This window comes from Rhincodon typus, chromosome 21 (genome assembly GCF_021869965.1).
Source record: "Rhincodon typus isolate 14 chromosome 21, sRhiTyp1.1, whole genome shotgun sequence".
Taxonomy (NCBI): Eukaryota; Metazoa; Chordata; class Chondrichthyes; order Orectolobiformes; family Rhincodontidae; genus Rhincodon; species Rhincodon typus.
The window spans coordinates 22,182,505-22,209,834 of record NC_063352.1 but is presented as its reverse complement, the minus strand read 5'-3'; the positions used below and the strand labels follow the sequence as shown (position 1 = coordinate 22,209,834).

At 40.3% G+C, this 27,330-nt stretch overlaps 1 protein-coding gene across 4 annotated transcripts in view; it reads right to left on the bottom strand.

The window, feature by feature from the left end:
- Nucleotides 1–2,786: 2,786 nt before the first annotated feature.
- Nucleotides 2,787–27,330, bottom strand: part of zfand2a (zinc finger, AN1-type domain 2A) — a 50,353-nt gene continuing 25,809 nt past the window's right edge. For 3 of the 4 annotated variants that reach the window (XM_048609433.1, XM_048609432.1, XM_048609434.1), the window contains 9 exons: nucleotides 26,659–26,785; nucleotides 24,538–24,632; nucleotides 23,752–23,883; nucleotides 19,997–20,148; nucleotides 12,380–12,502; nucleotides 10,390–10,450; nucleotides 8,546–8,616; nucleotides 5,658–5,736; nucleotides 2,787–4,016 (listed from right to left, as the gene is read on the bottom strand). In XM_048609433.1, coding sequence (XP_048465390.1) covers nucleotides 3,972–4,016; nucleotides 5,658–5,736; nucleotides 8,546–8,616; nucleotides 10,390–10,450; nucleotides 12,380–12,502; nucleotides 19,997–20,148; nucleotides 23,752–23,883; nucleotides 24,538–24,632; nucleotides 26,659–26,713 — 813 coding nt within the window. In that variant the 5' untranslated portion in view covers nucleotides 26,714–26,785 and the 3' untranslated portion in view covers nucleotides 2,787–3,971. Of the gene's footprint in view, nucleotides 4,017–5,631; nucleotides 5,737–8,545; nucleotides 8,617–10,389; nucleotides 10,451–12,379; nucleotides 12,503–19,996; nucleotides 20,149–23,751; nucleotides 23,884–24,537; nucleotides 24,633–26,658; nucleotides 26,786–27,330 lie in introns of all 4 variants that reach the window. The other variant, XM_048609435.1, reaches the window with a different exon arrangement.

Genomic DNA, 27,330 nt, shown 5'->3' with positions numbered 1-27,330 from the left:
TCTCTCTTTCTGACAAAAGGCTTGTTAAGCTTTCATGGAAAGTTCATGTTTACTCTAAAAGTAACAAGTAGTTTTTAAGAGTTACAGGATAGCAGGTCGGAAAGGCCATATGGAATGTATATCCTGCAATATGTGTGAAGTCATGGACATACCATCTGTCTTATACAATGGCTGCACAAGATATGCTTCTGGTTTAGGAAGCTGAGCAATGGCTGGGGTCAGTGTTGTCTTCCTCCTTGATGCAGGACTATGGGGCTAGTGCATATAGGAAGGTGGTCACATTGCAGATTATAAGCATACAGGCAGAGAGGTAATGGGTGACCACCAAGCAGTCTAAGAAATTCAGGCAGGTAGTGCAGACATTTCCAGAGTCAACCTTGTTTACTAACCAGGATTCTATTTCAAAAATTGGTGAGGGAGATGAGCCTTTAAGACAGTGCAGCCAGAGTAAAGCCCATGGCATCATGGGTGACTCAGCCGCAAGGGAAGAATGGAATGGGATTAGTTAGAGGGGATTCTACAGTCAGGGGATCAAACAGGTTTTTCTGTGGCATTAAACATAACTCCAGGATGGTGTGGTACCTCCCTGGTGCAGTGGCTGGAGGAAATCTATGAAGGTACAGGGTGGGTGAAAGGCATTGAAGTGTTCAATCAAACATGGTCATATTGAACGGTGGGACAGGCTTGATGCCTAAAGGCAAACACTTCCTTTACTGCTCTACGTATCCTACAATTTATTTTGCTTTTGCTTGTCTTGTATGCCCTCCTGAAATGCATTACACAGGACATAGGAGAAGGTGTACCTTTAAGCCTGCACCTCCATTCAATAAGATCATTGATGGTCCGGCTGTGATCTTAGTTACAGCTTCATGTCTGCACCTCTAATCCCTGGATTCCCTTGTCCATCAAAAATCAAAATCAAGCCTAGAATAAATTTGAATTTATTGGTCCACAACTATCTTCAGAAGAGAATTCCACATTCGAAAAAGAAAATCCCCACCTGTCTTAGTTTGTCTCCAACAACACCACCACAAGAGGATCTGTTCCTCCCAGTTTCTACCATATCCAGTTGCCTCAAGATCTTAGATACTTCAATAAATGACCTTACACTTCTCTGGATTAAATTCCATTTGCTATTTTTCAGTCACTTGATCATCCATTGATACCATCAGGCAAAAAATTTAAGCTGATTCAAGTGTTGTAGTTTGGATGAAATATTAAACTAAGATTCTGCCTACTTTCTTAGGTATACTATGGCTACTATTCAAAAGAAATCAATTCATCCTGGTGGCCAAGACCAACATTTATACCTCGGTCATTATATTAATAGATTATTTGTTCAACATCTTATTGCAGTTTATGTGATCTTCCTCTGTGCAAATTTGCTGTAGATTCTTACATTACAATGACAACTCATTTCACTTTTGAGATCTAATATGGATAACTTAAATCATTCTATTATATTTGTCTAAACATTGTGTAATGTCATCAAGGGTTTTGGGAATGATAGAATAGGATTAATCTTCATGCTAAAGACAGCATTGCTAACATTGTGTGAATTACTTTTGAGAAGTCTAGGTGCAATGCAAAATGGACCTGAATGGGCCTACTCTTCCCAAATTACAAGACTCAGTAGTAACATTTGGACATGGAAAGGGTGACTGGGTTCAATCCTATCATGGAAGTAAACTACAATACAGGCCAACATTCCTGTGAAGGAATGTAAACATGCCACATGGTCAGAAAAGTTCTTTAAGGGAAGCCATTAATTAAGGCTGCACGTGGATATTTTCCTTCATTCAGAGAATGAATGCTTTGTTGATTTTAGTGTCCATTTCTAATGCCCTTGAGAAGGCAGTGATGAGCTGCCTTCTTGAATCACTGCAGTCCACTCGGTGCCAGCAGATCCACAATGCTAAAAGGGAGGGAGGTCCAGGATGTTGACTCAGCAACAGTGAAGGAATGGCAAGATAGTTTCAGGTCACATGTATCTGTTGCACTTGATTTTCTAGGTGGTAGATTTGTAGATTCAGGAGATGCTCTTTCAGGAGACTGGGTGAATTTCTGCAGTGCATCTAGTAGATGATACAAGTGCTGATCATATGCACTGGTGGTGGAGGGAACGAATGGTTGAGAATGTGAAACCGATCAAGCAAACTGCTTTGTCCTGGATGAAACTAGGCTTTGAGTGCTGCTGAAGCTGCATTTATCCAGTCAGGTGGGGAATATTCCATCACAAACAGTGGACAGGCTTTGGACATACAAGATTAAAGATTAGAAATATTCCATATGTCCTAACCAATATTATGCCATGATCAATAGCATTTAAATTGAGTGATCTCTTGATGTACTCAAAAATAAATAGCTCTTTTTTGAATATCGAAACATTGCTGAGAAATACTAAGAATGCTCAACGTAACCCCCAGAAGATACCCCCAGAAATGAAAATTTGTTCTTTTATCAGTCTGGGTTTAACAGAAGCTGTTGGTCAAAATAAGTGAGTCGGTCACATTAAATGAATCAGTTTAGTAATCCATAACTAAGACGCATCAATAACATTTCACAAATTGTAATAGGTTACTATCGTTAATGGTTTACTACCCATATAGTGACTTCACCAGTCACTAGCATTCCATTTTGTTCAAATTAATGACAATAGCTAAAAGGCACACCTACCAAATGGGAAGAAACTAGTTCACCCAATTTTTAAATAATTGAAAATGGGAACATCATTCCAGTACAAAATTAAATAACCAAAGTGATAGTGAAGGAAGGTTCTCTCACCATGAATATAGAAACATTTACTTAAACAAATGCAATCAAAAAATCAGTACACTTGAAGCTGTAGTTAAACAATTCAATTTAACATACAGAAAAATTCAAACAATTTCACTTCTGTCAAGAGTGGAGATCGCAGATGTGACTATTCAGATGATCCAACTTTAACAGGTTTCAAATGAAACTTTACTGATAAAGTTAATTGGATAAATCAATCTGGGAAGTGCTTTCTTTGAAGATTTTTTTTAAACACAATACTATTAAATTTCATCCTCTGAAATACCCAGAAGTGCTGCCAGAAAAAAAAACTGCAAATAGAAAAAGAACACAGCACAGTGTTAAGTTAAAAAGAACTGGGACAGAGTTATGATAGCAATATCAATTTTTGGGTAGAAGGTGTAAACACAAGAGTGCTACAAGGGTAAACTGTAACCCATTCCTGGGTGTCACCCAGAGTGCAATTTTATACCTAATCTCTCATCAACTCCTACGATGCCCAAGATGGTAGAAGACTGATACCAAAAGGATCCATGTTCAATTCCCACTCAGTGACAAGTTAGTAGGGCAGTGAAGTTAACCAAGATTCTTACTCAAGACCATTGTCAAGAACTGACCATCACCAGCCCGGGAAGCACGTGTGGAATAAGGGCTGGATTGCACTTCTTGCAATGTCCTGAGGTGAAATGCTTTCGACATTCATTTGTGTATATAAAATGGACACTTTGGGAGCTAAGATTAGGAGCCCATCTTCCAGCCAGAAAGCATGGGGTGCACCGTGTCCTTTCTTTATACGGAACTTCTTAGATAAAAGATCCTATTGACTACAAATTCATTTACACAGCAATTTTTAAATATTTTATTCTTAGAAACAAATCAAATACCATACGTAGCGCATGATTAAATAGAACAGCTGCACCTTGTGCACTCTTACGCTATACATAATGTTCAGCTTTGCATTATTCAATTGCCTGTGCTTATAAATTTACAAGAATACAACAGAAAAGCTTTGATTTGTTAATAGAATCATACAATCATAAGAGTTATAGGAGCATTCACTGAGCAAAGGGTATTTATTTCCTTAAACCGGAAGCTTGATTTTTCCATCACCCCCCCACAGGAAGCATGGTTCAGCGCCAAGGACATGGATTAAGAAATCGAAAACAAGGTAGTATTACAAAGTCAGATTGCCAGAGTCAGGACAGTTTACAAGGCAAGGACCTGGAACTTCGTTGCTGTGTCTGAAAATAAAAGAAAAAGTCAGCATCCATGAGCAGAAAGAGCATGGAAAATTAACATGCTGGGCAATATACTCGCCCATTTATCTGTGAAGAGCTGCTCCAAATCCAGAAAGCGTAGAACAGGAATCCCTAACTTCCCTGTTCCCATATGTCAAACATTTCTAATTTGCTCAGGTTTCCTGCTGCATGAGATACTTTGTAATATTGCTCAACTCTGAGATCAAACCATTGGACTTGGCTCATTTTTGTTAATGACTTTGCTTTTGCTAATTGCAAATAAATTATTTTACCTAAACTTCTCCAACTAATTAATATTCCCATACTGTTTTTCTAATTATCTCTTGGCTATCAAATCATATAGGGCAAGACATAGCAAGGTTACTAAGATACAGAAACAGTACAGGGGAATTAACTGTCATTCATAGAGCCAATGGGATCTTTTGTGTCAACCCAACAGAAAGTAGGCAAGTAGTTTAACATCTCAACTGAAGATGGAACCTCCAACAGTGCAGCACTCCTTCAGTTGACAACGTTGGCCTTCATTCTGTATCCAAGTCTCCAGTGAGACTTGGACCTATATGAACCCTCTGTCTCAGCGGTCCAAATTAGCCACCGGGCAAGAGTTATGTTCTTTTATTAAAAAATAGCTCTAGCCAAGACCAGGACCGCAACATTATGTTACCAATTACCTGTAGACACGTGAAAAGTAAACATCAACAAACATCAGCATGACAGGTAACATATGTTCATTTGAGATTTTTGATAAAGAATCCTCCTCAGATAGAAAGATAATGGGAGAATTTGAATGGGGTGGACTCGTACAGTTGTTCCATTGCTCACAATGTTGCAGTGGGTACAGAGAGAGAGGGGCATTTCAAATATTGAAGTAGGGCATTCTACAAAAGAAATGTCAATGGAACACAAGGCGCTCTGATAAACCCCCATCTCTAAGAGCTCTCTGTCCCCATTATATATAGAGAATGAGAGAAGAATTGAAAGTTAAAATTTGCCTGCTCCTGAAGTCATCTGAAATTCAAACTAGACTCCGTGATTTTATTAATTTAACGCTTCAGTGAATTTCATTGATGTCAGAGAGTTATCAGACGCAGTTGACAGGCAGCTGGGGCAGCTTAGCAGGAAATCCTTTCATGCTTTACACGCACAAAAAGAAAGAGCCTTCATATTTTGCACCCCCTTCCATCAATGTTTTTAAATGTGGCCCGAGTCTCAATCAGAGCCTTTTAAAAAGTAATTAACTTCAAGATTTGTTTGGGATTATTTTTGTTCAAACCGTGGTTACCAATTACATAATAGGAGAATTGGGTAGGAATTAAGAGTCCAATTGTGGCAGAGGCCTGATCCAGTCATTAAGGCAACCAATTGAGTGTTTTAGTGATACTGCCCACATTACCTTATAAATTTAGCAGTCGCAAATGCTCAGTAATTCAAAATCAGTTCTCCCAATTACATAGAGCCCATGATTTTAATTTAAAAGAATAGAAAAACTACTGAATTACATTTAAAAATGAAAGTGGCCTAAAAAAATCTGTTCGTTGCAACTACAATAATAGAGGACATTAGGATAATTTGTGTTAAGAGACATCTGCAAAGTTACCATGCATTCCTTCAGCCCGAAGTTACCTGCTGCTGTTGCCTACGGAATTCTTCTTCGCTGGCTGCAATAGCCCGGGCCAGGGCCAAGTCTTCCTGCTCCGCATGGCTAATTATAGGACAGACAAGATTGGGGGAGAAAATGTAGAATTAAATCACCTTTACATGAAAAAGAAAACATTGCAATCAAAGCTAACAATTGTCAGATTCCGACCAAATACTGAACGTAACACTCGTCTCTTGATATCAGCCGGAATATAAACACCTTACATAGAATTTATAGCACAGAAACAGACTTTTTGCTCCAATTGATCATTTGGGTGTTTAAGCTGTACTTTTGTTACAAAAGCTGAAGTTCACATATTGCAAAGAATATCTGAATTTGAGTGGCTGTAGAATCACTGAAAATCATAACAAACAGCCGAAGCAAGGTGGCTTCAGCCTTATCTTCTTTACAAGCCTGTTCCAGCTAAGGGAACAAACCATTGCTGGATACAGTGTCCATTAAAGCAGTCAGCTGGAGATACATAGCTAGGGCACAAGGTAGAAAAAACTCAAGCATTTTCGAAGGAGTGGCAATCTCACTCCATTCATTCTAACACAATGAATGCTCCACATTTCTGACAAAAGACTTTCATCAGGCTTCCTTTAGAAATGTGGAGTTGAACCTCTATTTTGACAGGTCCCACGTAGCACAGAACAGACAGGGGAAGACAAACCACACCCCCTTTTACACGGCAATCAGCTGCCATACTCTAGTCTTTAAAGGCCCAGCATCCCAGGCAATTTGACAACTGTTGTGAATTAAGGAGTACGTAAAGTTATGAGAGATTAGGGTGCCAGGGGCAAGGAAAGTCATGGGAATGTTTAAGGTTGGTCGGGGTGGGTGGGAGATATTGAGACACTGGGGGTGTCAGAATCCAGCAGTGGCGAAAGGATCCCCAAGTGCAACTCCCAACTATGCTTCAGAAACAATTATCTAGCTATCAGAATATCTAGGTCTAGATGTCCTTTTTTACTCATTTACAGGATGAGAGTTTCACTGGCTAGGCAGCATTTATTGCCCATCCTTAGTTGCCCAGAGGGCAGTTAAGAGTCAACCACATTGCTGTGGGTCCAGACTAATATGTAGACCGGACAAGGATGGCAGTTTCCTTCCCTGAAGGCTATTGGTGGACCGGATGGGTTTTTTTTTCCTGACAATTGACAATGGATTAATGATTGTCATTAGACTTTTAATACCAGATTTATTTTTTATTGAATTCAAATTCTACCATCTGCCTTGGCGAGATTCGAACCTGGGTTGCCAGAATATTACCCGGGTCTCTGGATTAATAGCCCAGTGATAATACCACTAGGCCATCGTTTCCTCTCCAACTCCTCCTTCCTTGGAGACATTCAACTTAGTGTTCAATGGAAAATACAAAACTAGGGAATAGGATTCTTTCCTTTCTGGGCTCAACTACTCACTTGGATATTCCAAAGAAGTTACATTCTGGCCTTTCAGAATGCAGTGTACTGGGTTCCCATACTTTCGACCAACAAGACTGAATTCCATTGAACACAGGTGTACAGTTTAACTTCATTGCAGCGTCAACCAAAAATATCAGTTACTGACTGAAACAGCTCTTCACCTTCTGTTTGAATTCCGCCTCTTGTCCATCCCATAAACTACAAAGTCATAGCTTTGCTTCATGGTTGACAAAATTACATTTCATTGACTTTAAGTCAAGTCCACAATCCTACACTGCATTCTGTTTGAGGTTTATTTGAACATGCTGGAGCAATGTGACGGGACCCAGGTTCAAAGCTATATAACAAGCTCCTGGTTTCAAATGCGTGAGATAGACTAAAAACTGCAGTGTACAAACGCTCCATTAAAACCACAGGCTCTTTCCCTTTGCTTTATGGATATTGGGCAGCATATTACTATTTTGCTTCTACGGTTTCCAATCTTAAAAGTAAGGACGTGGATGTAGTTGAGCTGTACCAGCTTATCAATCCACAAATAAATGCCAAGATAAACATGGAATTATACATCTATAAAACGATCACAGATAGAGCCACAAACATTGTAGGCCATGCAATAAGGAATATTACAGCATCACAGGCTAGACTTATCACTGTTGCATCTTTATCCTTTTGCTGACTTTCGTTCTAGTTGTTGCAACTTGTCATGTCATTTTAGTTCCCTGCAAATTTGTCTTTGCATCCGTTGAGGCTACACAAGATAAACGTTGCTGTTTAACATTCCTGGTACACGTTTTCACAGCTGCAACCCACTGACAAAGGACACTGAACTTGCTGATGATTAAAGCTGCAGCTTTACAATGAGAATGAACCACAGGGCTCCAGACGCCAAATGCAGGGGACCCTGGCTGCTCCAGAAACCAACTACACTGTCTCTCTGATAGCTTATTTTGAGTGGAGTATTTATGTTTAACGAAGTCATCAAACTACGAAGACTTCAGTTAGGCTAAAGTGCCAATTCAGCTCAATAAGACAATGATCAGAGTGCAATGAGTGCTAGCAATACCTCTAGGTCAAACAAGTGAGGGAAAAGAAGCTCTTTGCGATAAGCATGACATCAATAACCTTTTTAGAAAACATATCGCTTTATTCCAAATGCAGGGAACTGGCAGGGCCACATTTAGCTGTGATGCTCCCACAGACCAATAGCCTCAAACTCCATCTAGGCTAATATAGGTAAATGCCACGTGCCCTGAAGAAAGCAATCACCAGCAGAACCATAGCATAGACTTCTACATTTAATTATGAATAAGATGAAATTGAGAAACAGAACCTGACAGCTTTATGAATAAGCCTAAACCAAAACTTTCTATAACTCTCATCAATTAAAATTCCCAAGAGGTGGGCAGTTATAGATCTCAAAAAGCCCCCAGAGCTTTGCTTTTTACCTGGGAGGTGCATTCCTTGAAGTTTCAGCCAATGATCTCTCCAAAGCTCTTTGCAGGGCTTGCTCTTCACTCTTCCAAAAAAGAAAAAAATTCACTCACAATAACACTAGTTTACTTTATTACTGAGATACAGATTTAGTGCATGGTATTCCATGCAATTTCTACAGCTACATCATAATTATAGGTGAATCAGAACTGAATTTCTTTATTAAGGCAAGTACTTAAAAAAAAAGGTCTGCATTTACTGCTGGAGTTTTCAAAGCCATATGAATTATAAAACTGCTTACAAGTCAATTCCATTATTTTCCCAATTTACTTGTACTGTGGGGCTGATCCAGTGACCATTGAACTGTGCATATTATATACATGCAGTTAGCACAAATTTTGCAATCTGCTTTGATCTCCATTGATGTCTGGGGAAAATTGAGAAAGGTCAGTAACAATGAAAGCACAATGCTGGCCTGCACAACTGGACGGAGGTTCATCTGTCCACAGCCTGACCTGTGGCAGCAAATCTTACATACATGCCCATATCTGCAAATACAGCTGATGATTGCTACTACTTGGAGTCACTTTTGTTTTTAATATTCATTCACAGGATGAGGACGTCACTGACCAGGCCAGCATTTATTTTCTATCCCTAATTGTCCAAAGGGTCGTTAAGAGTCAACCACATTGCTGTGGGTCTGGAGTTCACATGTAGGCCAGACTAGGTAAGGATGACAGTTTCCTTCCCTAAAAGGACACTACTGACCCAGATGGGTTTTTCTGACAATCGACAATTAGGAGAGAAACTCCTGTCTGAGGCAGGCCTTGGCATGCAACTGTATCTAATGCCAGTTAATTTGCTTCGTGAGACAACTTAAAGGGCACTCTTGCAAACAGGGCTCACTATGTAAATTAAGCTGGATACTGCTAAGGCTGTGCTAGTTTCAAGGATCGATTGCACATGTACACTTCCTCATAGCAGATTTTAAAACTACCTGTGACACAATTGTCCATGCCTTTTCAGTGTTCTGATTTAAAGTAGTCCTGGCACCATATAAATTAATAAGGGACTACATATACCCATAAAATAGCCAAGCACTTGTGTTACAAAGAAGCTATTTATTCACATGTAGCTGTTATTCTGAGTATAATTTGAAGGGTTTGTAGCAGCTCATTTTCATAATGTCCTTGGCTAGCTAACATAAACAGCCAGGCTACTGAATGACTAAGCACAAAACAATACTGGGTTATTCCTGTTCCAGGTGGAAATAGTTCAGCTCATTGTTAGGACACGCTTACAGAGGCATTTTCAAAGAGATCCACCAGATTAGGATATAGCCTAGAAATTGAAGTTCCCACCTAATATCAGATTCAAACCCACTGCAATTTCACCTGACATCAACAAGCATGCCAAGGTTCAGGAATAAAATAGAGACACAGATCAGTATCTTCAGGTGGAAAAGTTAATGTTTTGGGAGTGTGAGCATATTTCAAGAAGGGGTCTTGCTGTGGATTTTTCTGGTTGCCAAAACTGATACTAGGTCTTTTAAAACTCCACTGTACTGATAAAGTGTGGCATATATTTTTACCTAAATACACACTATTGATTCAGGTTGCACCTACATTTCCAACGTGAGAATCATGTTCTTGCCAGGCGCTACAAGGAAATGTATTGGGGCCAGTGATGCTGTTCAGTAAAGTTCAGAAGTTTCTGAATATCTTTCAATTGATTTCCACCAATTTTCTCTTTAAGCAACAGTTATCCAACAAAATGTACCCAGTCCGGATATCACCAGAACACAAACTTCCTGCTCTCATTGCTTTAAAAAGTTAATCGCACACTGCTTCGGACTTACCAATCCTCCTTGCAGGGATGCAGATGGAGGGACAGGTCTCTGTGATGATCTTGGTGGGTTACTGTGATTAAAACAAAAACAAGAATCAATCAATTTCTCATCTCAAAGGCAACTGGTTTCCAAAAGTGACATCTACTAACTTCAGACGTGACCCAGTGTCGCCTCTGTAAATTCTCCCTGGTCATTATATCTATTGCAGGACCAAGTCAGACCATTCTGGTAAGTCCCAAGCTTGATCTGTGATGAACAGTTGACGTAAGATAGGATTGCAGTTGTAAGTCCATAAATACTCTTCAATATTCTTTAACTGGGAAAGGGTGGAATGTGAGATACAGTACCACAAGACAAATAACAGTCAGCAGCCTATTAGGCACATGCAAACGTATGAACTCTGCATGACTTTGAACAAAATATCCTATGATCCAGCAACCGCATTCAAAATACAGAATTGTCTGCACAATAGGCATTGAATTTGAAAAGATACCGGAAGAACCCATTGGTCATCATTCCCATTATGTGAAGGTAGATGGGAAAAAAAGTGAAGAGAAAGTATTCCAGGATACTGGAAACATCATTTAGCAGGCAAATAAGTGACAATATTTGGTTAAGCCCATTAATTATTTATCTATAGGGAAATGATGTTGATATGAGGAATGAGAAGCACATATTGCTACAAGTTTGTTCCCCAATATTTTGTGAAGAAATTTAAATGTAAAAAAAAATCTGCATTTAGAAAGTGCTTTTCACAACTGACATCTCAAAATACTTCACAGCCACGAAGTACTTATTTTTTTTTTTAAAGTATAGTCACTTTTAAAGTAGGAAGAGTGGCAGCCAGCTTGCACTCAGCAAAATAGGATAATAACCTAATAAACTTTATGTTGATTGAGAGATAAATATTGACCAGGGCACCAGGGATAATTTCAATGCTCTTCTTCGAAGTCGTGACATAGGATGGTCCACATGCATCCAAGCTGGCCGATGAGGCCTCAGTTTAACGTGTCACCTGAAACGTGGCAACTCCAAATGCGCATTCCTCCCTCAGTACTTTACTGGAATGTCAGCCCAGATTTGTGCGTTCAGGCCTTGGAGTGGGACTTGAACTTGGCACCTTGTGACTCAGAGGCAAGATTGAAGATCTTTGAAGATGACTGAGTATGGCCTAAAAAAAACAGGCTGAACTGTTTCCACCTGGAACAGCAATGATCCAGTATCGTTTTTCTGGTCATTCAGTAGCCTGGCTGTTTATTTCAGTTAGCCACAAGAATATAGTAAAACGTCCAAATACACTTTACAAGAGAATTGACAAAATTTGATATCAGAGATATTAGGAAACCTTGGCCAAATTAGTTTTAAAAAGAATCATAATAGCAAATGAAAGGGTAGTCCCAGAGTTGAGAACCCATGTAACACAAGACAAGTCTGTCAACGTTGGAGTGGTTAAAATTGGGAATCAGAAGGAATCAGATGAGCGACACAAATCCTATGGCTGTAGAATGTTATTGATGTAGAAATGAATTAAACTTAAATCTCTCTACTTGGTCTAGCTTATGGTATCACATTGTTAAAGCGTTTACAATAAGAAGTAATAGTTTCTAAATACATCCGGATCATTTGCAGTCTGTTAGACATTCAAGGCCTAGGAGCATAATGCTGGAGTTCTCTCAGGCAGGTAAAGGTGGGACTGCAAACAGCAAGATGGTCATTCAGATTTCAAAACCTCTTTCCACAGAGAAAGGAAAATAAGTGGCTCACTTACAACACTCCTCCTTTACAAACAAGTGAATAACTGCTGAGGCTGCACAAACAAATGTTTCCTACAGGTGCGAACCTGAACAGGAGTTGGTCATTCAGCCCCTCAAACATGCTTTGCTATTCAAATTCATTATGGTTTATCTGTATCCACTTTGGTTCCATATTCTTTGTTTTTCATACCCAGCTAAAAAGTAATCAACCTCAGTCAATTCAGTACGCAGTCTGTTGACCATACCTATTATAATGCGAGTGTACTGCTGCATTAAGTCCATTCAGCCGACTGTTAGATGCCTCTTTGCTTGTAGATGGCGTTGCATTGGATTTCGAAGTCCCCTGCGCTCTCATAATTGCAGCATTACTTTAAAAACAAAAAAGTTAAATTACAGTGTTATTGCTCTTAGAGCCATGTTGCTTTAACACTTAGTCACATGCATTCTGGCAGGAGCAAGCTAGAAATCAGAAACAACCTTTATCTATAACTGCCAGTTTAATCCGAGCTGTTACATAGACCTCTATGAAAGTTTCAAGTAAACTAATCTGTGCAACTTACTCTGCGCTGCTTACAAGTAACACAAGAAATATAACAGGGTAATCAGCAGTGATTTCTCTTATAAAACAATATAGTGATCCACTTTGAAAACCGCTGAAAAAGGCCTCAGACAGAGTTGATGTACTGCTGAAATTACACTTACACCAGGACCCAGCACAAACCAAAATAATGACAGAAATTCAGTGCTTCATTTAAAAGCTGTTGGCTGCAACTAAACTTAAGAAAGCAAAAGAAACACAGTACCTGCATTGCTGAATCTCCACACATGGTAACCTTATTGCAACAAGACTGCTATAAATCTCCTAGTCGTGAACAGCATTTGCAAAGACAGGAATATGAAAGTGGACTATCAAATTCTCTAGCATGAACTGGAAAGCCACATACATCCTATTAAAATCAGTTCTTTAAAGAAAGAATAGAACTATGCTTTTCAGATTTAGCAATTACAGAATCAGGTAAAAAAATGAAGATGGTCACTGGAAATGCATCAAGTCAACAATTCAGGCCTGTCTTAAGACGACCAGGGAAATCCCAAGCCAAGGGAAATGCTAGAAGATCAGCTTCATATTTAAGTAAACTTTAAAATTCATTGTCTAGAGCTGGTGTCTTACAGGAAATAGTCATAAGGGTCAACTAATCCGTTTGTCAGTGACAAGGCAAGGACTGAGTTTTCAGAGGTAAAGGAGTCTGGTGGATAACAAAGCTAGTCAAATCTTCAATGTCTGTCAAAATTTTCAAAAAGGACCTCTTGTTAAAAAAAAGTCACGACATTGACATAACAAGGTGTAGAGCTGGATGAACACAGCAGGCCAAGCAGCATCAGAGGAGCAGGAAAACTGACGTTTCGGATCTGGACCCTTCTTCAGAAATGGGGGAGGGGAAGGGGATTCTGCTTTGGTTATTATTGTGGGGAGGCGGTGTGAGGGATGAGATTATGAAGAAGGGTCCAGACCCGAAATGTCAGCTTTCCTGCTCCTCTGATGCTGCTTGGCCTGCTGTGTTCATCCAGCTCTACACCTGGTTATCTCAGATTCTCCAGCATCGGCATTTCCCACTATCTCTCACAACACTGACACATTGCTTAAGAATGGCAGAGAATAAAAAGTCTTTATAGCCAGACAACGACATCTGCAAGCATTAAATGCAATCATCACAAGTGGCACAATAGCTAGGATGCAGAAAGCAATCAGGGTGTGCAAAGTGCAGGCTGTTGCATCAAACATGTCCTACACGTCAAGATATTTGTAAGTCATGCAAGCAAAAGGATGTGATCAAACACAAGTAGGTGCAGTGTACTGAGAGCAACAACAGGGGATGCACCAGAGACCTGTATAAATGCAATCATATTCTTGCAGTTAGCAGCAAGTCTGACCAGGGTAAGGCTTTAGAGTAAAAGAACTTCTGACCAGAAGGCGAAGAGGAACATAATGAAAGTGTAACACTGCAGATGAAATCAAACAGAAGCATCTTTCACTGGTAATATCATATGTCTGGAAAAAAGACTGGCAAGCACTCACTTAAAACCAAAGGCGATATGGGAGCACTGAAAATTATTTGGTACAAACCACCTAGACTTTTGGTAAAAGTACAAGGCCAAGACTTGAATATCTGCTACAAACTTAGTATCAAAATGGTTACCTCGAACACATTGAGTAGAGTGCCAAATTTTAATAAGAATACAGAAAATCCCTTTGTCTTACAAACGGACAGTATGGGCAGTTATGTGGAAGGTCAATCGGATAAATCTTGATCAGCACAAATGTAGCCACCTTCCGGAACAACTAATAATTCACAGAAAGATAGCCTGATGTGATAAAAGAGGTCCCACACACACACACACTTTTAGCTGTAAGACACAAACTAGGTATCTCAAGAGGCAAAATGTTTAAAGGGAAAGAGTGTGTACTCAAAAGCACTTTGACAGAAGATATTGACACAACTACCTCAGGGACAAGAGCATGGCATTGGTCAGGGATTAACAATGGCAGTGAAGACAATGAGGATGCCAGTCATGCCAGAGCCACCAACCATAGCAACACAAAGAACCTCTACACCCTCTTGAGATTCCATTAGTCCCTTGGCCCACAGCCACTACACATTTAGTTACTATATATGGTGATGACCTTTCATTCCAGCCACTGACTACTTTACCGAATTTATAATTGTCAATTAAAGTTTCGAGCCGTCTACGACAGACATAATGAATACAATAGTCAGTCCCGTTGTTATAGCTGAAGAGATGATACGTGAAAATAGGTTACAGTATACAGGCAGATCTTTCAAGAACGTGTGTCTCAATGGGGCAAAAACCATGGACAGCCTCTCCACGTTACTCCAAATCGAATGGTTTGCATTGATAAAGCAATTATAAAGTTCAGGGTGACAAAACAAGATTTTTGTATTGCTCTGTTACACCTCACAGCTACGCCTGTCAACCAATGTTCCCTTTAAGCAGCACACACACACAGATAGAGCTGCTCCAAGGTTTTGCAATGGGTGGCGCCAGAAGTTGCTGCTGTGCATGGACCCTCAGAGGCCTGCACAGCCAGCAAGAGAATTACGGGAAGCACTGTTTTCAATGGAGGCTCACCGTCACTAACAGAGATCATGTTTAGGTGGGGGGTTAAGACAACTTTGCTGAGCCATCACCTGTCGGATTTCTCAGAGACACAGGACAAACTTCTCGATAAACAAGGCAGCATGAAAACGGTGCATGACTGAAATTCAGGTGCGGAACTGCCTAATCAGTGTGCAGGATAGTAGGTCAGATTCACAGATCCCACACAGGGAACTTGGCTACCCGTAGACGTATGAAAAGTATGTAGTGAGCCTAGATCCTACGAAGGCTCAACACTGAAGGAGCAACATTGAGGAACAGAAGCCAACACAAGGAGTTGCACAATATTCCAAATGTGCATAAGACACAAAAATAAGTTTGAAGAATAGAGCATGAAAGACCATCACAACAATCAACAGGTTAACATGCAAAACTCCAACACACTTACACCTAAGCGTAAAATCTAGACCTCTATAAATGATATCATTACAAGATCAGAAAGGACTGTCAAACAACCTATACATTACAAAGACAATTAGATTCAAATTTTTCAATGATTGCTTCATTGTAAACAGTTTTGAAACTACGCTAATCTATTCACATTCATTCAGAGTATGCAATTTCAGAAAACAAGTCGAATGTTGTGTCATTGCTTCAAGAGCTGTGCTTATTTGACAGTTATAGCGTCTCCACCTCTGGGCCAGGAAGTCCGGACTCAGATCCTACCTATCTCCGAGGTGGGTCATAACGTATCTGAAGAGGGTAATTAAAATCTTTTTTCACTTTCTTTGTGATTTGCATAGGTTAATGAGACAAGGACCATGATAAAACATGAATTTTCCATGCAGTTTAACAGAAGCATTCTAGAGTCCTGACGCATACAAAATACCTTACTGCAAATTATAGATTGATTGTAAAATAATCCAGTATCAGAATTTTTCAATTAAACTGCATCCATGTTATTTAAGCAGTGTGACTTACCAATAAAACAATAAAAATAAGTCAAAATAACATTTACAGTACTTAGCACATTAAAAATTCAGTTGTCACAATTGCTGCTTTAGCTTCAACTAGAACCCTTGTTAGAAGTCAGAATACAGGTGCCAAACAGCACGAAATATGAATGTCATTTCTTTTTTGGTGTAAGTAGTCACTGTATATGGAGAGATACATTTCACAATAAAACTGCAGACTGAATTGTGTAATTCAATGCCAGGGATCTACAGCCTGACCCCATTTCACGAAGATATTCACAACATACAAAAAGATTTCAGCTCTCATAAAAACAGATCTTCCAGCATTTGCGCTCCCACTCACCCAGTGAAGAATTTCAAGCCTCTTAGGCTGATGTTTTCCATACGTTTCCCCTAATTTTCTTCCTGTGTGGTTTGTTATTGAAATAATTACCCAGTTCTTTTTGGAAAGTAACAATCAATTTGGCTTTGATTATTTATGGCAGAATAATGGTTTCTGATGCAGTCCATGGCATAAAAGAGATGGCAAACACCATTATGTTTGGACACTGTATACTAAAACCAAATATTCTTGCTTCAACAAAGATCTGATGCAATATGATACACTAACTCGATGTACACACCCAAGCTGTAACAGAGTAGCCAAAGGAAACAATACAATAAAAAGATTCAACATGAAGCTACTGAGTCAAATGACAAAATAAGTCCTTACTAAATAGATACTGCTATGTTTCTAGATTAACTGAACCATTGCTAAGAGATGGCATTTCTGAGGGTAACACCTTTTAGAGCTGTTGCCAATTGAAATCGATTTAACTACATCACCTCATAACCTGAGTTACTCATCGAGTCCAAGAGAAAAGCAAAAACTCTGAATGGGAGATTAAAACAAACCTAGAATTGTCATGCAGCAGAGCTAAAAGATAAGATCGTAATTTAAAGAGAAAAGGGTATACTTTTAGCAGAAACAATTCCAACCCTAACTACGCATCTCTTAGCAACTGTCAAGTAATTATTAACAGCAGATCTCGGGGACAAAAAGTGTTAAGGGATAGGGGGCAATAAGCAAATTCACCCTCAAAAGTCCATGCAAATCACTGATGGTATGACAGTCGAGAGAAATTTTACCCAAGTTCATGAGATACACAATGTGAAAAACTGCTGCTTCAATTTCAGATTCTGTATCTCCAATGCTCACTGCCTCAGCTCGTCCAATCACAGGTTTGTTCTCAGCCACTCTTGCTACCTCAAGAGACAGAATCTATCATTAGAAAAACAAAGACAGGATAGAGGGAACCTGTGATTGGGGAGTTAGAGTGGTTATTCTAGATGGTCCCATTGTCTCTAACATGTTGAGCACACCCCCACAACCACCAAGATGAGGGACAACAGGATAGCAACTAGCAGCAACAGGCCTCACTCAACAAAACTCATCCAAGGTCAGCAGCTGCAGTGCTTGAGTTAGGTCTGGGTCCTAACTCAGGTTGAGGGGATGGACAGTACAAAATCACGGATGTGGGTGAAGGAAGTGAAATAGCAGCAGCAACAGAAGTAGCTGGAGAAACAGCAGTCATCTGAATGAACTCTACCGTGTGGCACTCAGTTTCTTTAAACAACATCTAGACCTTAGTCTGCAGAGACATTCTCAAGAGAACAATTGATTGTGACTGGCAATGCATAGCAGGAGTATTGCTACATTCAGAAATGTGGCTGCTTGGAAGATTTACTGCATCAAACTGAGGGAAATTAAGAGTGGTACAGGCAACATTCAATCTCATGGAAGGTGTGGGTGCTTGGTGAATTAATGATGGTGCTACTGCCTACAATGGCGCTAGTGAATTTTTGCCAAGCTTTTATTTTTATATTTTACTTAAATTGAATGCGCGATAATATTATGGCTTTAAGAGGAGTATTTTGACCTGATTTTTAATTTGAAGAGAGGTTTTAAGGCAGAGGCGCCTGGACTGAAGATTAGCCTGTGAGACAATCTATTTTCCTGAATTTGCCTTTGTCCAGGGTGTGTTTATGGGATGTTACTATATTGGAATAGTTACTATTTAGTAGTAAAATAACTATTATTCTGTTAAGCGTTCCAATAAGTTAAGCTATTCCAATTTCTTCTTTCTGTTGTTGTATTTTAACTGTAGTGTATAAATAAAGTGTGTTTAACTTAAAATCTGGTAGTTTGACCAAGCCAATTGCATCCGGAATGCAACGCTTTGCATTTGCTTTGGAAAGAAGAAAAAGTTAGGATCTAGGCTATCTTCTTAATATATTTTGAGGGGGTTTGGTCTGGGCCATAAGGTTTAAGCTTACTTAAATTTAGCTTCTGGCTTTAACATAAGATCCTTAACAATTCATTAATAATGAGTTTGAGGAATTGGGTAAAAAGAGAGAAAACCTTGTCGGGCCACGGTGAAAGAGTAAGGAGGAACAGAGACTAAAGTTTGTAGCTCTTTCTCAAAGAGCTGGCACAGGTAATGACAGACCAAATTGCCTCCTCCTCCAATGTAACATTCTATGATTTCAGACTGTTAGCATATTTCTGCCAGTTTCTACATTTGTGTAAGATTTTGTTGTCCATCATAAATAGTATAGCATTTGAGGTTTGTTAGCCATTTAAGTACCTCTATAAGTGTGTATCTCTAAAGTAACTGGGATGCTTCTGACTTAAGTGGTTCTAATCTATATTTCATGAATGATCATGAGACGGTGCATTAGCTTGGGAAAAAATGACTGAATTAAACCATTCATTATCTGTGGTTAGCTTGATGTTGCAGAATTAATTGATGTGTACTTCCTTTGTATCATATTTGGACCTTTGGAGGTCAATGCACTGATTTTTGTCAATGCTCAATTCAAACAGATACAAGGGAGCAAAGAAGGAAAAAATTTAAAATTGAGAGAAAAAAAACTAAAGAATGCTGGAGAGTGCCAATTGTTGACAATTTTTTGTTTTAAAGGCACTGGAAATGAAAGACTCATTTTCAATAATAGTATGGAGCTGGAGGAACACAGCAGGCCAGGCAGCATCAAAAGGAGCAGGAAAGTAGACGTTTCGGGTCAGGACCCTTCATCAGAAGAATCCCTTTTTTTCTGAAGAAGGGTCCCAACCCGAAACATCAGCTTCCCCGCTCCTCTGATGCTGCCTGGCCAGCTGTGTTCCTCCAGCTCCACGCTGTGTTATCTCTGACTCCAGCATTGGTAGTTCTTACTATCTCTCATTTTCAATAAGTTATCTTCTGCCAAGGAGTTAGAATTTTCATTTTGGAAACTGAGCATTGGAGACTTATTTATAATAAATTAAGAAAAACACCTTTCTAATGCATTTCAAGTTAAAATATTTATCACATATACACACCCTCCCACAGGGTTTTTACATACACACAGAGTATCTGGTATTTGAGCTACCCTATCTAAAGAGGGAAATCTTAAAAGGATCTACACCAATACAGACAGCAATGTTATTATCTGATTGCATCAACTAATACAAAAGTTATTGAGAATGGAAAAGCTAGCTCTTAAGAAGTCTTAAGCACCCTCAAAAAAAATGTATTTCTTTTAGTTACCCCTGATAACTCTTGTTCCCTCATACCAGATCAACAGTTCATTTGATGAGGAAAGACACGGTGTATAAATTTTGCATTATAATGCCTGCAAGCATTTAAACTATATTTGGGAGCACAACAAACACCACTTCACAGGATTACCAGTATTCCTTTCTCCACTGAAGCATGGTATTGGCAAAAGCTTTGCTTTGCATTTCCTTACCCTGCTTTGGAGAGACGTTGCCCATCAGCCTTGCATTCATGATCCAAAGGGTGTCTATGCTTTAAGCAGAAGTTTAAGTGACATTGGTCACATGTCACTTTGATCATCTCTTTCTGTTTGCACCCAGTCTTCGAGCACCTGTTTGTAAAAATCTGAAACACATTCATTTGTGAGACAACTGAATTAGCAGGAGATCACAACTGCTCCTGACTACACAGAATACACAGCTGATCCTCAGTACAAAATGGCAGCAATGGCTACAATCGAAAGCCAGCATGCTGAAATAAACAATGGGACTTTTTGCTTCGCAGGATAAAGATTTTTTTGATTTGGCATTTGGAGAGTAAAAGCCCAAGAACAGAAAGGTCAGCTCTGGTATTCAAACTCAAGATGTCCAAAAACCTAACATCACTAGAATGATTTAGGCTGAGAAGCTGGAGATTGAGAAGAAAGGTTAATGCATATTTTAAACTTACTGTTTCTCTTCTCCTCCTAACTAACCCCCATCACCCTAAATTGTACCCAGCTTTTAGTTTATTTTGGATACCTTCACATCTATCGCTTTTGTGAGCAAATGACTTACACCCATCTTACCAATATAACTCTAGTGGAAAGACACTACAAATTAGGGGCAAGTACCCGTTCTCAGTCCCTCTGGTTGATGAGAGAGATCCAGGTTTCACAAGAGTGAGTCACAGTTGGAAAGCAAAGTATACATTTGCTGATTCATCAGCACCATTTTGGAAATGTTATTGCAGTTACACATACATTTGCACACAGGATACACAAAATACATCAGCTGGTATAATGCTGAAACATACAGACAAGACAGATATTAGTTTTGGCCACTGATAACTCACCCGAATGAGGATTAGTCACATATTTGCCTCACAACAAGGCAACTCGACGACAGCAAATTTTTCACAATTAGGTTTCAATCTGTCCTCAAGGAACATCCACATATTGTTGTAAAGCAATCAGGAGAAATGGTTCTGCTTTAGTTTGGCCATCTTAATATGAGTGGGAGTCAAGCTAACTGAAGCATAAGATAACTCAGCCAGACCAGGGAAGATCATCTGATTTAGTTGGCACATATAGTTCCATTATGGATAAGATAAACCCAGCAAATGGCAAGCTTTTTCCACTGCTATGCATAATGTCAGCTGATCCAAAAAGACAACAGTGGGTTGCTCTAATTGGCATGCAGAATTCCTGCCCTCGATTTTTAGGGTTGGGGTGACTGAAACCGAACAACCAGAATTCCTGCATTCCATTCTTTGCCTATTTTTTTCTAATCAACCTGTTCAAAGATGTTATTACACACTTTTGGAGCAGGTGGGACTTCAACCCAGGCCTCCCGGTCCAGGGGTAAGGGCACTACCACTGTGTACCATAAAACAGCTCCCCCCGTTCCATTGTTTATCTAGTATGCTGTTGCGGAAGGATGTGCCCATCAACTGAGAACAAGATTAGCCCCAGAGTTTTGTGGATTAAGATAAAATATAACAAAAACTGACATTTAAATGACATTTTTTGCAACATCTCAATATGTTACAACATCTCAATATGTTACATTGTGAATGATGTTACAAGTGCTCCACATTGAAGCACCTTTGAGGTACGGCCACTACAATAAACGCAGGAAGTGCTGTGCCATAGTTTGTTGCTGCAAAGTCCCTCAAATATCAGTGAGATTAATGACTAAACAAACTTTAATTTTTATACAAGTGATTTTACATATATCCGTGGACCTTTTAAAGATACTTGAATGGGTTGGCAGGACCTCAATGTGACATCTTACCCAAAGGACAGCTCTTTCAACAGTGCAGAACTTCCTCAGTACTCCACTGATGAGTCAACTTGAACTGTGTACTCAGGGATAGTAGGAACTGCAGATGCTGGAGAATCTAAGATAACGAGGTGTAGAGCTGGATGAACACAGCAGGCCAAGCAGCATCAGAGGAGCAGGAAAGATGACATTTCGGGCCTAGACTCTTCTTTAAAAAGGGGGGGGGGGAAGGGGGGGGGTGCGTTCTGAAATAAATAGAGCGACAGGGGGAGGCGGATAGAAGATGGATAAAGGAGAAGATAGGTGGAGAGGAGAGAGACAGGTCAAAGAGGTGGGGATGGAGCCAGTAAAGGCGAGTGTAGGTGGGGAATTAGGGAGGGGATAGATCAGTCCAGGGAGGACGGACAGGTCAAGGGGGCGGGAGGAGGCTAGTATGTAGGAGATGGGGGTAGGGGATAGGTGGGAGGAAGGACAGGTTAGGGAGGCGGGGACAAGCTGGGATGCGGTTGGGGGAGGGGAGATTTTGAAGCTTGTGAAGTCCACATTGATACCATTGGGCTGCAGGGCTCCCAAGCGAAATATGAGGTGCTGTTCCTGCAACCTTTGGGTGGCATCGTTGTGGCACTGCAGGAGGCCCAGGATGGACGTGTCGTCTAAGGAACGGGAGAGGGAGTTGAAATGGTTCGCGACTGGGAGGTGCAGTTGTTCAGTGCGAACTAAACGACGCCACCCGAAGGTTGCAGGAACAGCACCTCATATTTCGCTTGGGAACCCTGCAGCCCAATGGTATCAATGTGGACTTCACAAGCTTCAAAATCTCCCCTCCCCCAACCGCATCCCAAAACCATCCCAGCTTGTCCCCGCCTCCCTAACCTGTCCTTCCTCCCACCTGTCCCCTACCCCCATTCCGCCCCCTTGACCTGTCCGTCCTCCCTGGACTGACCTATCCCCTCCCTAACTCCCCACCTACACTCACCTTTACTGGCTCCATCCCCACCTTTTTGACCCGTCTGTCTCCTCTCCACCTATCTTCTCCTTTATCCATCTTCTATCCGCCTCCCCTCCTCTCCCTATTTATTTCAGAACCCCCTTCCCCTCCCCCATTTCTGAAGAAGGGTCTAGGCCCGAAACGTCAGCTTTCCTGCTCCTCTGATGCTGCTTGGCCTGCTGTGTTCATCCAGCTCTACACCTTGTTATCTCTGTGTACTCAGGAGTGGGACTTGATCTCACAAACTTTTGACTAAGGGTGTGTTATCAACTGAGCCATAGCTGACAACTTACAGGCGACCCAAGCTCACTGATGAAGTGCAGTTTTGGTCTCCTTACTTGAGAAAGGATGTACTGGCACTGAAGGGGGTGCAAAGGAGGTTCACTAGGTTGATTCCGGAGTTGAGGGGGTTGGCTTATGAGGAGAGACTGAGTAGATTGGGATTATATTCATTGGAATTCAGAAGATTGAGGGGGGATCTTATAGAAACATATAAAATTATGAAGGGAATAGATAAGATAGAAGTAGCGAGGGTGTTTCCACTAGCAGGTGAAGCTAGGACAAGAGGGCATAGCCTCAAGATTAGAGGGAGCAGATTTAGGACTGAATTGAGAAGGAACTTCTTCATCCAGAGGGTTGTTAATCTATGGAATTCCTTGTCTAGTGAAGTAGTTGACGCTACTTCAGTAAACGTTTTTAAAGATAAGGTAGATTTTTTTTGAACAATAAAGGAATTAAGGGATACGGAGAGAATGCGGGTAAGTGGATCTGAGTCCACGAAAAGATCAGCCATGATCTTATTGAATGGCGGAGCAGGCTCGAAGGGCCGGACGGCCTACTCCTACTTCTAGTTCTTATGTTCTTATGAAGAATGGCACCTTCTATATCGCACTGGGTAACGAGCAGTATCATTGCACCATATGTCAGCTTGAGATGGGAAAATGAAAGGGAAAGAAAAGTGGAAAAACATGGACTTACCTTACGCTTTTTCTGAGCAGGGTCAGATTTACACTCTCTGTCAATATGTTCACCAACCCGGATGTCTGGCATTTCTCCCCTTCTGACAGGAACAGGTGTGTTACACAGCGGGCACACAGGTACCTGTATGTCCTGGAAATAATCGAGTGTACATTAAGTATAGTGAAAAAAAAAGCTGCCCTTTCAATCAAAAGCCATTGGTGGCGATATATTGTGTTCTTTCTTTGTGACCGCGTCAAAATCCCCAAATTCCCTAACTATCAGGGGAACACGAGATGACAAACATAACCTGCCCTCATTCTACGAGTTATGTGCCCAATCTCCTCATAACAATTTCTAGGAATGAAACATACACTTCAGCTAGATCTGCGGTTTCATTTATGAACCAGCGCTAAAGTTCAAACAAAACATGAAAAATGGATACATATAATTCCTGAACTTGAGCAGTATTGAAAGTGCACGTAGATAGGTTCAGGTTTTGTTGCCATGTCATCTACAGTCACAGACTGTCTAGCTCACAGGAAGAATCATTTGGCAACATACAAGAGGACTGCTGGAACCCATGGTTGCAACTCCAGTAGGGGTCAGGAAATAAAACGTGAGGAAACTGAAAAAGAAACATAGCCAAAAACTTTATCTTGCATTTTCTGAACTTATTCCAAAGCGAACAGCCCTCATTCAAGTTGGGACAGGTCAGATTTCAAATTAATTTGACGAGAGGTTGAACATACATTCCATTGTCACACATAAAACATACAAAGCACATAGTTAAAAATGGTACAGAACCTTTTTATAGGACGATGTACACTTGTGCTGTTCATAATTGATGTGATCCTTGCAGAAGATTTGTGAACATGCATCACATTTCATGGGAAGAAAATCTGAAAGACACAAGAAGGTCCTTAGCAGGTCTAAAGTGATGACAGGAAGAAATTGATTTAGCACATGCGAGGTACTACATAAATGCAACTTTAATAGAACACATTTTTATACAATAAAACATCCCAAAGTTCACTTACCCGGTAAAAATTAACACTGAGCTAGGAGACGAGATAATAAGGCATATAACAAAACATTAGGACAAGGAGGTCGGTTTTAAAGTGTACCTTAAACCAGTAGACAGATGCGAAGTTCTAGGAAGAGAATTCCAGCTACGGTGGGACAAAAAGTGCTGGAAACACAAAAGACCAGTTAAAGGTTGGACTTGTTAAGCTTTTATCCTTTGTGATTCAGAAGATTAAGAGGCCACTTGACTGAACAGTACAAGTTCCAGAAAGGTCTTGACTGGGTAGATGTCCACAGGATGTTTCCTCTTATGGGAGAATTGAAAACTGGGAGTCACTGTTTAAAAATCAGGATGCATCCACTAAAAACGGAGATGGGGCAATTTTCTTTCCTCAGAAGATCATGACTCCTTAGAACTCTCTTCTTGAAAAGGTGATGGAAGCAGAGTCCTTGAATATTTTTAAGACAGAAGTAAATAGATCTTGTTAAGCAAGGTGCTGAAAGACAATCATGGGTAGGCAGAAATGTGAACTTGATGTTAAAATCAAATCAGCTATGAGTTTATTGAATGACAGAACAGGCACAAGGGCTGAACAGCCTAGTCCTGCTTCTGGTTCTTATGACCATAATGCAGAGTCTTTGAACAGATGCAAGTCTGGGCAAAGTTAAAGAAAAAGGAAGGATCAAGGCCATTGAAAAATTTAATCACAAGGATAACTGTAAAAGCAAAGCATTGGTAGACCTGTAGCCCAATGTCAGTTGGTGAGCAAGGCCACAGGTAAACAAACTTGGCATGGATTAGCATTCAGCACAGTTTTGGAGCTTTGCTCATGGTGGAAAACGGGAAGCCAGCCATTCAGAAATCCATAGGAACTGAGAGTCTAGATGTAACAAAGGTATGGTGGAGGGCATCAGCACTAGACATGCTGAGGAATGGGTACAAGTGACGCCGGAGGGAGAGGCAGGCAGTCTTTGTAATGGAGAGGATATAGGGCCAGAGCTCAGCAAAGGATCAGAAAAGGTAAAGTTGGAAAGGGTTCGGATCAGCATAAAACAATTTCAGAAAGTATGGCCACAAACTCGTTCAGCAGAAATGGGGTGTTGCAACAAGCTGCCTTTAAAATACCATGTGCAATTTTAGTCTCCATATTTAAGCAAGGAAATAGTTTCATTGGAAGTGGCAGAGTGATGGCTCATTTGACTGGACCTGGGGATGGAAGGGATGTCCTATGATGAGCGGGTGAGTCGATTATGCCTACATTCTCTAGAACTCAGGAAAGAAGTCATCAAATTGAAAACTAAAAGATTTAGAATGGACTTCAAGGGTAGTTACCGAAGTTGATTCTTCCAGCTGTGGAGTCAGGCCATAAGATATAGGAACAGGAGGCGGCCATTTGGCCCATCGATACTGCTCCACCATTCAAATCCAAACAAGATCTAGAACATCCGAGTCTCAGAAGAAGGGAATGATCACGTACAATCAAGATGAGGAGAAACTTCTTCACTCTAAGGCTAATGTATCTTTGGAGTTCTTTACCTCTGATGGTTGTGGAGACTCAATCAACAAACATCTAAGGCTGAGATAACGCAATTTTTGGTCTCTCAAGGGGAGTGGGAGAGAAACTAAAGAACAGTCGTGGTTTTACTGAATGGTAGAATTAGCTCAACTGGCTAGATGGTCTACCCTTGCTCCTAGTTTTATGAGAATTAACTTTGGAGATGTGAGCGTGGGACAAAAAAGTTAAGAGTTGGAAAATTAAAATTAAGGGTAGACACTTAGGAAAGCTAAATATTAACTTGATGCTTCTCAAATGGATATCTTTCTCTCCTAATCTACTAAGAAAAGGCAGCAGTGAAATGTTTGAAAGATGATTAATATTTTGATGATGTTTTCACCCTTACCCAGCCTTTTGCAGGAATTCTCTGAACAATGTTGTCCCAATTCAGGAAACTCCATCTTTGGACATGTATCCCGTCAGTATTATTGCTTAGGCACTGGTGTGTTCAAACCTGTTCTTGTTCTTGTTACCTGTGATGGCATATATGAGTTTGATTATTTGAAGTTCTATACACATTGTATTGTGACAACTCGCCAGTGTTTGCAGTCAGTAAATGCACCACTGTTATAGAGGCAACATGCATTAATAACTTGGGATGAATGTTGTGTCCATTGGGAAGTTTGTCAAGAAGAATTTAAAATTGATTCAAGAATTGAGATCACTTCAGATTACACAGTGTAAACAAAACCTGGAACTGTCGGTATTTCGAAGTGTTTGATTTCCACACCTGCTACCACAGGATCATAAGACATAGGGGCAGAAATAGGCTACTTCTGTCTGCTCTGCCACTCAACCAGACCATCGCTGATCTAATCGTAACATCACCTTCCTGCCTTATCCCCATCATCCTTAAATACCTTGCTGATTAAAAATCTTTCTATCGCAGCCTTGATTATGCTTAATAACACTGCCTTAAGCAGCTTTAATAAGCAATTCTAAAGACTGACTACCCCCAGAGGAAACTTCTCAACACCTGTCTTAATTGGTGGCCCTTGGTCCTATATCTCACACAAAA